At 42.6% G+C, this 12,236-nt stretch overlaps 1 protein-coding gene across 1 annotated transcript in view; it reads left to right on the plus strand.

Moving 5' to 3' along the window:
* Positions 1–11,651, plus strand: part of tbc1d5 (TBC1 domain family, member 5) — a 23,397-nt gene extending 11,746 nt beyond the window's left edge. The window contains 7 exon segments of the mRNA XM_079287786.1: positions 2–14; positions 999–1,207; positions 1,400–1,499; positions 2,235–2,314; positions 2,439–2,580; positions 9,771–9,886; positions 10,267–11,651. Coding sequence (XP_079143912.1) covers positions 2–14; positions 999–1,207; positions 1,400–1,499; positions 2,235–2,314; positions 2,439–2,580; positions 9,771–9,886; positions 10,267–10,560 — 954 coding nt within the window. The 3' untranslated portion in view covers positions 10,561–11,651.
* Positions 11,652–12,236: the final 585 nt, after the last annotated feature.

Genomic DNA, 12,236 nt, shown 5'->3' on the forward strand with positions numbered 1-12,236 from the left:
CCACCTCAGCAAAGGTTAGCAGCGGGACACACACACACACGGACTTTAGTGTCCAGAGCATGTAATAGTAAACTTTGACCAGCAGAGGGAGATCACAGCTCGCCACATCAGTGGAAATTGTACTGATGACATCAACATCATGGTTGTGTTGTGGCATCTGCTGTCAGCATTGCTTTGAACATGTACTCAAGAGCTTGTCCTGTGTGTGTGTGAGTGTGTGTGTGTGTGTGTGTGTGTGTGTGTGTGTGTGTGTGTGTGTGTGTCCAAGACACAGTTGAGACACTTGTTGTTGTGTGTCATGTGTTTGCAAGTTTGCCTTTTAAAAATGCAAAGAAACATGGTTTCCCCTTATCCTTCTACTATAGAGGCTTCCAATCATTTCTAGTTATATAGTTACTTAATTAATTCAAACAAATATTTGACATGTGATTAATTGATGAACGTCATTCACGGAGCCACGGCAGACGCACTGATTGGTCTGACTCTCCACGTCCCCCGGCCAACATGAGACAGCTCGCCAATCAAAGCTCCTGCTGCTGCTCTGTGGGTCGGATCTCCTTTAAGTTTTAGGTGGGACACACTGGTTACTCATCTTTCAATTCAATTGTTTTATAAGTCGACTCTAAGACAATCTCAATACTGTAAATGTAAAAGAAGTTCAAAAAGTGAAATAAATTTAGCCATCCCATTTTAAAATTCAGTTATTAATGCTTCATTTAAATGCTAAGGAAAATGCTTTTTTATTTTACAATTCCTTTAATTTTTCCAATTATTGCACAATCAAGGCTTCATATTGTTGTTGTATCCTTCTACTCCATTTAAAATGAACCTATTTATGAGACGCACTGATCCCACGGTCATGAATGCACATCCATGCTCGAGCAGTATTGTACTGTTGTAAAAGAACGTAACAACTTGAGGTGATATAATTGATTTATTTAATGGAAGCCGTGGACGTATTATGTTAATATCTCTTTCCCCCCCCCCCCCTTTCTCAGGCCAAAGCTCCAGGACAGTTGGCTCCTCTCCCAGCATAGAAAGCCTCTCCGGTGTGCGGCCTCACACCTCCGCCTCCCCGCCTCTTCCCCCCTCCAGAGGGAGTGATGTCAGCACTTCATCTCCGCCCCTCTCGGCCACCAAGAAAGAGTCGTTCTTCAACATCACTCGCTCTCGCTCCCACAGCAAGTCCATGGGCAAGAAAGAGTCGGTGAGCAGTCCGACCTGTAATCTGTTCTCGTAAACTGTCATTTTTTTTTGCTGACGGACTGTCTGCATGTCTAGTCCTCTGTTGGTCTGTCTTTTTAATCTTCTCTTACAGTTCCAACAATAACTCCTCTCTGGGGTTTCTTGACCCTCTGCTTACCACGCTCCCCTTTGTTACCCTCTGCTTTTGCAACAGGAGGAGGACCTGGAAGCCCAGGTGTCCTTCCTGCAGGGCCAGATCAATGATTTGGAGGCCATGAGCAAATTCTGTGCCAAGATGATGAACACTCACATCTGTGAGTAGCTAGAAATGTACACCAGCAGCAAATTGCCAAATGTTCATTTTCAGCATGCAAAACATTTTTTCATATGCAAAAGATGTCGAACATTTTTCTTTCTAAAAAAAAGAGGACGTTGTGTGTTATTTATTTAAATAAACATATTGACATATAACATTTAGGTTTGTGTGGAGAATTGTATTAATGGCCACAAGTGCCTGTTTTGTTCATAAAAATATATTCTTTTACTTAGATTAGATTGACTTTATTGTCAATCCTGTACTTGAGGAACAATATGTATTTTCCTCAAGTACAGCAAAGGTACATACAATACACAACAACCCATTAAAAACAAATATACAATAGTGCAAATGGTCAGGTAGTAGTAAATGCGTTTTTATTCAACTATAATTTGGTAATTGTTTTACTTTAATTTTATTTGGGGTTTTTATTGAAATTTTGCAGTGTTTTTGTTTATTTCGGTCTTTTTTTCCATGTAGGTCAAGCACATTGTACTTTAAGCAAGAAATAAGTGCACATGCTTTGGACACTACATTTCTTGCCCAAATATGGGACTTCTGATGGTGACTACAAAATCCATAACATCTTAGACAGAATACTGTGCTACTGTGTGCACTAGGTTGAAAATGGGGAGTTTTTGGGTTGCAGCTCAAGGTAATTCATTCAACTAACTAGGGGATTTTGTTGCTGTTTGTATAGCTTAGTGAGTGACAGCTTATCACATGTCCACAGGTAATATCCAAGAAGTGATTCTCCAAGAACACCTGGAGAAGGAGGACGAGGTGCTGGTGTCACTGGCCGGACTCAAACAGGTGAGTCTGAGCAAGTGTACATTGTCTGTGATGTGTTTTTGTACTTCTACCATCTTAACATGTGCGTCTTCTTCTCCGTTTGTCTGTTTCTATCACATTGACGCCTCGGCCCGGATCCTGTCAGATCAAAGACATCCTTAAGGGAGCGCTTCGCTTCAACCAAAGCCAGCTGGAGGCGGAGGAGAACGAGGAGATCTCCATCGCTGACGACCACTACACCGTCGCAGCAGCCGCTGAAACGGCTCTGAGAGCCAAAAATTCCCTCGGTGGTGTTGTGAAAAAAAGTGTTGTTGTTGTCTTTCACACTTAGAGCAGGTTTAAGAATGAAACAGAAGCTCTCAGAGGCGTATAGTTAAATCAAAGCAATAGATTTATTTATCAACAGAGTCATTCAGCCCAGCTATCAAAAACAAGCTTGGGTGCTAATGGATGAACTTCGCAGAGATTCACCATGAGACACGCTTGAACACATCAGCGTGAACCTTAATATAGGGGGTCCACCCCTTGTCACACATTGGCCAAAGTCAAAGATGCAGGCGTGGCACGTTTGTACGTTATGGCGCCTGGATGGAGGCCGTGAATGTCCATTCACCTTGGCCCCTCCCAGTAGGCGTTGGTTTCCATCAGTGTGAGTGAGGAGTTCCATGCGAGAGGTCCTAAGAAGGAGTGTGTGAAGAAGCCGGGCTCAGCTGGGGCGGTGTCTCACTGTCTCATTGTCTCTTTCTTATCTTCTCTAAGGATGGCGTCCTGTTCCTTGTGTCGCAGTTAAATAAGTAACCTTTCACCTGCTTCTCTCTGGCCTTGCTGTGTTGTGAGCACTGTATAAGTGATTAATAGAGCTGTATATAAACTAATGGTTATTAAAACTACAAATATGCTAGTGATTAATTAAACTGTATATAAGTCAATTGCTACTTAAAGCTGTATATAAGCTAGCTGTTAATTAAACTGTATATAAGCTAGTTGCTACTTAAAGCTGCATATAAACTAGCTGTTAATTAAGCTGTATATAAGCTAAATGCTACTTAAAGCTGTATATAAGCTAATTTTCTCAACAAATCCCTCTCTTGACGTCTGAAGGACGTCACTTTCTTTACCTTCCTGCCCTGTTCACACGCTGGTGTCTGGCTCTGCCTCACCTGACCCTACCAGGCTGTTCTGCTCTTCCCATACTGGGTAAGCTCCATAAGGAGGGGGTGGTAATGGTTCCTTGGAGAGGGCAGTGGTGATAGGACGGCCAACCAAAGAACGAATACAGGGTATTATACAACATCCACATGAGACCAGTATTGCAATGAACACACCCACTGACACTGCTATTGACAAGATCAGGTGCTTCCATTTTCCAAACATGTTTTCCATCCAATCTCCAAATGGATTATTCACACCTGATGCTTCCTGCATTTCTTTTGACAGTGCCTTCAGACTATTCAGTGCTTTTGTGACTGAACCGTCCGGCGCAGTATTGTTGGGGATGTTAGTGCAACACAGATCTCCAAACATTGAGCAAAAGCTCCAAAGCCATTTTGTTTTGCATAGAAATCAAAGAAGTTAGGGCCAGCTGCTCAGCCAGACCCTCTATTGCATCCCTAGTATGATTAGCCAAACGAAGAACATTGTAATGCACATAATTGATACGATCAACATTTTTTATTCACAGTTATCCATGGAATAATACTTGCGATACTCTCAAAACCTGCTGCAATTTGATATACCAATTTGTATTGATTAGGCACTCCTCTGGTTCACTCTGATTGTATCTATGTAGGTTGGACCTTTGTCCAGACTGAACTCAGCTGCTGTTGCGTTATCAATTGGTGGAAATATGGATGCCAGAGTCATGCAATTTGATGGAGTAGCCATTTTAGTCATATTTGTCATGCATGCGTATCCTGTTGGGTCAGATTCAGGATATAGTGGTGCTGGTTCGGTGAACCTAGCTGGTCTAGCTGCAGCACAAGCTATACAGCCACCCATTTTGTTTTTTATAGCATTATCAACAATTCAATTTAACCAAACATTGTCGTTTCCATGTCCTGTAGCTAATTGGATCACCTGTTGGTGGTTGCTGAAAAGTCAAATTACAAATTACAAAACAAATTATGCATTTTGCGTCAGATTACCTCGGACCTCTGCTAGAGGTCTGGACGGCTCAGATGCTGGGGCACAGTGTGACAGGTGGTGCCAAGGTGCTCCTGCTTTACCTATGACTTGGACCGAGTGTGAAGTAACCTCCTTCACTTCGTACGGCCCTGTCCACCTGGGGTCAGTCCACTTTTCTTATGAACTTTGACCCTGACCCAGTCACCCTCTCGGATGAGATTTTTACCTTTTCCTGGTCAGCTGCACTGGTTCGCTGGACCTGTTTGGAGAGAGCCTCCGTGAGAATGATTAATGCAGTCACATATGCCTTCATTTCAATTTGCTGCACATCTAAGTATATGTACATCTATGTATCTATGTATATCTATGTATATGACTACCGTCTCTTGGAGGACCAGGCATTTGCCTCCCTGTCATTAACTCATGTGGTGAAAGATGCGTCTTATTTCCTTGTGCGCTCCTCACTGCCATTAGAGCTAATGGTAAAATTTCAACCCATGTCAGCTTTGATGCTACACATGTTTTCGCTATTTTCGATTTTAGCGTCTGATTTGCCCTCTCTACCAGTCCTTGTGACTGTGAATGATACACTGATCCATATCTACTTCCTGCAAATGCTTATTACTGAAATGTGAACCATTATCGGAGTATCAGCTCTGTCTGCAGCCACTTCACTACTGTCTGTGCGTCTTCTCTTTTAGTTGGGATTGCCTCCACCCACTTTGAGAATCTGTCCACCATTACCAAGATGAGTAAAGTCCATGCTGATGTCTTGGAAGCAGGCTGATGGTACAGGATAAGAGCCCATAGGTGTTTTGTACGGTTTCTTCACATTGTGATCTCCACAGGTGGTGCATTCGTCGCAGAAGAGGCACAGTGCTTGCATTCTTTGCAATGTTCCTTTCTTTCCTTCGTGCGTGCCTCTGATATCAGTGAGACACACAATTCTGCCATCATGGGATCTCCAAAGTCCACTTTCTCCTTTTGTTGCTCCTTTCCTTTGCCATTCGGACCATTCGTATGGGCCAGCCTTCTTCTGTATCTCAATCAGTGTTTCTTCAGTGATTTCTGGCTCTTGTATAGCTGTTTTCAGAACCATCTGTTTTGGTCTGTATCCTCCTCTTCTTTAGCAGCTTCATCTGCCATGTCGTTTCCTGCAGCTATTCTGGTCCTTGTTGTAGTGATGACGCCATATTGATTCCTCCTGTTTCATAGACAATATGAACGTGAATTTTTCTTAGGAGGATTCTTTGATGCAGCTCCTTCTCTTTTCGATTTTCTTGCAGCTCCAAACGTGAATTTCTCTTAGGAGGATTCTTTGATGTGTATTTCTCTTAGGAGGATTCTTTGATGAGTCTCTTTCTCCCCCTTTTTTCTGATACAAAACTGCATTAACATCCCTCTTTTTGTTCAGAAACCTCTAGGTGCAAAGGGAGTTAATAGTCAATTCTTGAAGTGCCGATGCATGTGACAGAGTCTATGTGAGAATGGTGAACACATCTTCTGTTTCTTGTGTTCAAACTAAAGGGGGCTGAGGTGTTTCATGATGGAGGATGCTTTCTCTGTGGGCTGTGGGTTGTTAAGGGAATATGTGGATCTGGAACTGGATATGACGCAGGTATTGTGGCTAATAGATTGGTCGAAAATCTTGTACCATCCGCCAGCCTGTGTTGTTTCCGGCCTTCTGCACTGGCAATAAAAGTCTGAAATCAGTATTCCCAAATGTCCACACGATGGAGCCAAAGCTCCTATCCACTGTTCCTGTTGCAGTTCTTGGAGTGGCCACAGTTTTTTTCTTCCCAGGTTGTGAAGTGCCAGCAGAGGGAGCCAAACCTCCTCTCATGCCTTCAATTGACATGTTTGCTCTCTGAATTCACACTGGCCCTCGTTCACAACCTTGCTTTCTCTGGAATGTGTGTGTGTGAAATGATGATCTATTTTATTATTAACACTTAGGGTGAAGAAGACGAAAACAGTAATGTTCTAAACATATTTCGAAGTCTCTGTGTGGATAGATAAGCAGAACACTCTGTTCCTGCGTTAAGATGGCAGTTTTCTGCCCTAATCTGATGGGTTTAAGCAAGCGTTACTTTCAGGGTTACTGTTATCTGTTCCTGTCGTACGAAAGGATGACGGAGTGCTCCTCTCGGCGTTTTAAACCTTCATACAGTGACCTCACAACTCCGCAATATAGCTTTACAAGTATAACGCATATTATTTAACAGTGTATGAATATATATTATTTACAAATCTGCCTATATATCCCTGCTAGGTGTGAAATGCTATGTTTTAATTACACATGCAATGGATGTAACTTAATGTTTTATAAGGCCTCTAGTGTGCACCAAGCCCCCACCTTTTTAATTGTCTTCTCTCTGTCCTTTCTTATCAGGAAAGCTTTTTCCTCCCTTATTTTCCCACCAGCGTTTGTCTGACTAAATGAATGGATGCTTTGTTACAGCATTTAACCTTGTACATTCCTAATTTTTAGCGACTGTCTGGCTGGAAGAATAGAAGCTGTGTATCGGCTTTAAAACTATTTTTTATTTTTATTGCATGAGTGACTGCTGTGTTTCCGCATTACACTTTGCTAACAGTTCCTGGGGAACCCAATTTTCCAATAAATTTAACTACGCCAGTAAAACTGACACTTATATTAACCCTCAGCTGTCTCTCAGCATATTCTAGTGATTTATGTGTGTGTGTGAGTGCAACGTCTGTGTCTAATGCGTGTTTTTTCTGCTCAACTGACCATCAACTTTGAAATCACACACCAACATCTGCAGCACCACAACTCAAAACCTCAGCATATGATGTGATAAGCACACGAACATCTGAAACAACTTGACTGTAGCTTTCAGCTCTCTCTCTCTCATATGTACGCTTCAAACATCAACTCTCATTCAAACAAAATTGCAACACACTGCCATTTTTAAAATGCGCAGAGATCACCAATGCGGTAAAGGAATATCTTTAGAAATACAGTCAAACAAATAAACAAAAGTTAAAACGTACAGCTCAGCATTAGCTCTCTGTAGGCAACTAATAAACACAGTTAAAACATGCTCTTGTGTCTCTGAAGGCAAAGCATAAACACAAGCTCAAAACGTACACTGCCATTCTCTGAAGTAAAATCATAAACACAAATTAAAACAGGCACTGCCATTTTCTGAAGTTAAATAAGTCACAAGCGCGCTGTCTTCAAAGGAGATGGACAGCTCTTTTTCTCAAACTAAGCAAACTGCTTCTCAGCAAACAAACACAGTACGGTCTAGAAGGAAATTAATATCTTTACAAATGCAGTGAAACAATGACCACAAATTAGAACATACACTTCTGTCTCTTTAAGTCAAATCATAAACACAAGCGCGGTCCGTTAAGGAGATGGACAGCTCTTTTTTTTTTTTTAGACACACTATTTTATATTCCAACAGCAATTTCTTTTTCTCAACCTCATCAAACAGACTGTGTACCGCTGACCTCTCGACCACGATACAAATGAAAAACAAATGCTTTTTCAGCAAACAATCAGTCAAATTATAATCAATTCTGTCCCTATCCTACACACATATCAAAGAGCGCTGCTCTTTAATACATCACACGGCCGCTGCTTATTGTCAAAAACAATGTTACAGCCGGGATCCGATCCCGGGCCTACCGCGTCGAAGACCGTTATTTTAACCACTACACCATCAGGGTAGCACGTCTACAATACAATTTAACTGCTTTTTATCCTAGGTCATCTCTGGACCTGTACACGTTCTGGCCATTTTCATTAATCTCGTCCGTCATTAACAACACACCGATATAATCAACTTCTGTGCTCTCGTCCAGAAACTCCGTCGAGGAAACTTTAAGCAAAGTAACATTATTTTTCACTGGATCGCTACTCACGAGTTAATGTCCGAAGACTCGATGCTCTTAATACGGGAATTCCGCAGTCACTTTTCTCAATACAGTTTATCAATGACATCAATAACATATACATATATCCCCGTCATGTTATGCAATTTCTTCGTAGTCCAAGACGTCTTATAATTACGTTAAAGATGACGCTTTATTTGTGGCAGGAATTTGAGCGCTTCATGCGAGGCGCGTGACCGCGACAGAAGAGGCGCGCGACCGCGTCTCACACTACTTCACTCTACGCTGCCACAAAAAACGTCATTTTTCGCCTTTTATCTAACGTCTTCTGCTGGACTCATTCACGCATATGTACAAAAAACCCCAAATGCTGGGCTGAACAACCCTGCTGCTCGGTTGATTATTCTTTACAATACTTTTAATGACTATGTCATACTTACAGTTCGGACAGTCGGATTTAATTTAGTTTTATGACTATAATACAATACGCAGAATTCAGTCAAATAGGCTTCTGCTCACCTTGTTAGTTGTGTCGACACTATCAGACTGTTCCCGAACTGCAGGCACGACCTGGTGGCAAATACCAGGGCTCCCAGCCTCCAGGGAGACTCGCAGTTTGTTTTCTGAAACACAGATAGAGAGGTCTGTTAACATTCCAACCCGAAGCTCCGTATCATATCTATCACGTCGGGGTCACCAAATTGTTGTGAAAAAAAGTGTTGTTGTTGTCTTTCACACTTAGAGCAGGTTTAAGAATGAAACAGAAGCTCTCAGAGGCGTATAGTTAAATCAAAGCAATAGATTTATTTATCAACAGAGTCATTCAGCCCAGCTATCAAAAACAAGCTTGGGTGCTAATGGATGAACTTCGCAGAGATTCACCATGAGACACGCTTGAACACATCAGCGTGAACCTTAATATAGGGGGTCCACCCCTTGTCACACATTGGCCAAAGTCAAAGATGCAGGCGTGGCACGTTTGTACGTTATGGCGCCTGGATGGAGGCCGTGAATGTCCATTCACCTTGGCCCCTCCCAGTAGGCGTTGGTTTCCATCAGTGTGAGTGAGGAGTTCCATGCGAGAGGTCCTAAGAAGGAGTGTGTGAAGAAGCCGGGCTCAGCTGGGGCGGTGTCTCACTGTCTCATTGTCTCTTTCTTATCTTCTCTAAGGATGGCGTCCTGTTCCTTGTGTCGCAGTTAAATAAGTAACCTTTCACCTGCTTCTCTCTGGCCTTGCTGTGTTGTGAGCACTGTATAAGTGATTAATAGAGCTGTATATAAACTAATGGTTATTAAAACTACAAATATGCTAGTGATTAATTAAACTGTATATAAGTCAATTGCTACTTAAAGCTGTATATAAGCTAGCTGTTAATTAAACTGTATATAAGCTAGTTGCTACTTAAAGCTGCATATAAACTAGCTGTTAATTAAGCTGTATATAAGCTAAATGCTACTTAAAGCTGTATATAAGCTAATTTTCTCAACAGTGGCCACGACCACCACCAACAAGGAAACAGCAGGCGGAGCCGGGTCTCTGATCTGGACGGGGGGGCCGTGAGCACAGAAGAGGAGGAGCCGGCGATGGCCCCACCTGAGCGACAGGTTCATTTACGATAATCCATCTTTTAGGCTGCTGGTACTGGAGCTCTGCACTGTCTGCATCTATCAGTATTCGTTCGGACAGGATTAGTTTTCAGTTGTTTGTTCTCATTATTTGACCTTTTGATCCAGTGTTCAGTATCTTTAAATCCGATCATTTTCATTCCAAAAAATTGTGTCCTGTTTGCGAAAATGATCCAATGTTTGTGCCAGGACTGTATTCTTTGCAGGATTAGGCCGCTAAAGCGTTCCATTAGGAATGAATCACCCGGAGTTATGCTGCTTCAGACAGCAACTAAATTGTTGCATTTGAATACGTTTAGCTTTTGGGTCAAAGACGCAGCAGAAAAAGACAGACGACCCTCACCATCTCTCATGTGCAGGTGGCGTCTTGCCTCGGCTCCGAGGTTAAGAACTGGGACGACTACATCCTCATGTGCCAGGACGGAGACCCGGCTGCTGCTGCTGCCGCCGACGGAGGAGGAAAGGCTGCAGCCGAGCGCACCCCTCCGATCAGGCGAGGTCGCGGCCTGGTGCGACTGGAGCCCGAGGGTGCGGCCGGGACCTTCCATGACCCCCTGATGGCCGGCATCACCTCGGGCTCCTCCAGCCCAGACGAGGGCTCCACCAACAGCAAGGACTCTGACTTCACCATTGTCAACCCGAACGACCTGTGAACCAGCCGACCCCTCTGCTCCTCTCACACCTGTGTCATATCCCATTCACAGGATCTGGTTTTAAAAAAGAAACTGACATGGGATTAGAGGGTGGGATCTGCAGTTTTTTGGGGGAGCACTGCTGTCGGCTAAAAAACAAATTGCACATTTCAACTGTGACACTTCCAGTCGTAAATACCTTCTAGTCTGTCTCTTTACCTGTCATCTGTGCCACGTCAGCCCCGTCTAAGCTGATGCCATCTTATTTACCTAATGCCTGTCCTCCTCATTATGTTGGGTCCTGTCGCTCATGACATTTAATTGTAGCACCCTACTCTACTAGAGAGGGTGCCATTGAACTGCTTACCTTGTCACTACATGATTACTCTGCTGGATCTCAAACTGCAATTTCTATACAGGGGAGGAGTCGCGCCTCTCGGGATTACTGTAAAGATTGGGAGTGTGTCGCGCCGATCCTTCTGAATGTGGCGTTCTGGCCTCTGCCTGTGTCTATGTCCTTACAGAGGAAACTCTCCTCTGATACTCAAAGGAAAGGATGATGTCCTACTTATCGAGGACCCCCCCCCCCCCTCCTGAACCAGTGCCTCTGACCATTATTCGTCTCTCAACCAAACAAAACCTGACTCTGTGATGTTATTCGTTTTGTTAGCTTTCTTTTTTTTGTTTTTAAGAAAATATTTTTAACCGTTAGTTTAATTTCCTTGATGAAAATGATTAAATCATGGAGTAAGTCTCTTTTTTTTTTTTCTTTTTCTTTTTTTAATTGATTCCAATGTGGACATTTTAATGTGGTGATTGACCGTTTCCGTTTCTCACATTATAACTGAGTTGTTCTCGTGGAAACCATGTAAAGCAGCTCACGCAAAGAATGTCCCTCTAGCTGCCCAGTCAGCATAATTAACTCCAGACCAATAAAACTACATTGCTCTTACTTCAAACTGAAGAAGTTATTGAACCTGTTTGGGAATGCTGTGCTTGATGTAAAGTTGTTTGTGTGAATATCAGGGCTACTGTATGATATAATTTCAACACTACTGTCAAAGCAAATGGAAGGTGTTGAGGTTTGAGAAAAAAATGACTCTTATTGGAAAGAAAACGGATCAGAACAAAACCACATCTACTCTTTAATTCTCTTCTACCACTCAAGAGACAACACAGTGACTGGTTATTTATAGACTGACGGCTGATTGAATTATTCCACCGATGAATCTGGCAGGAATATAGTTTGAAAGAATTGGTGTCTGTCTGTCTCTTTTATTCGTTCTTATTAAATGTGATACAATTTGCCACAAAGTCTGACCATCATACATAGAATTGTAGTCAGATGCTGGAACCCAATGTCACAGAAAAAGGTAATTTATTGTTTCCTAAAATGTATTGTTTTTTTTTACTTTAAGGCTATGTTCTCTCATTACCAGCGCCGCTATTGGCCTAGTCCGGCCTAACTTCTATCCTCGTAAACACAGAGTGCTGCTGGTTTTTCGGGGATTTTCGCTTGTTACAGGGTCGCCCAAATTACCTTCAATGCTGTCAACACATCCGGGAACGTAGTTCTGTCCTTCACAATACGATATCACGCTTCAAGAACAAAAGTTCATTGATTTCCATTTGAGTGTATTCCACCACCTGCTGGATGTTTTGTTAAACTCTTTTCATGTCAATCACTGGCAAAACAT

Source organism: Melanostigma gelatinosum (assembly GCF_949748355.1).
Source record: "Melanostigma gelatinosum genome assembly, chromosome: 17".
Lineage (NCBI taxonomy): Eukaryota > Metazoa > Chordata > Actinopteri > Perciformes > Zoarcidae > Melanostigma > Melanostigma gelatinosum.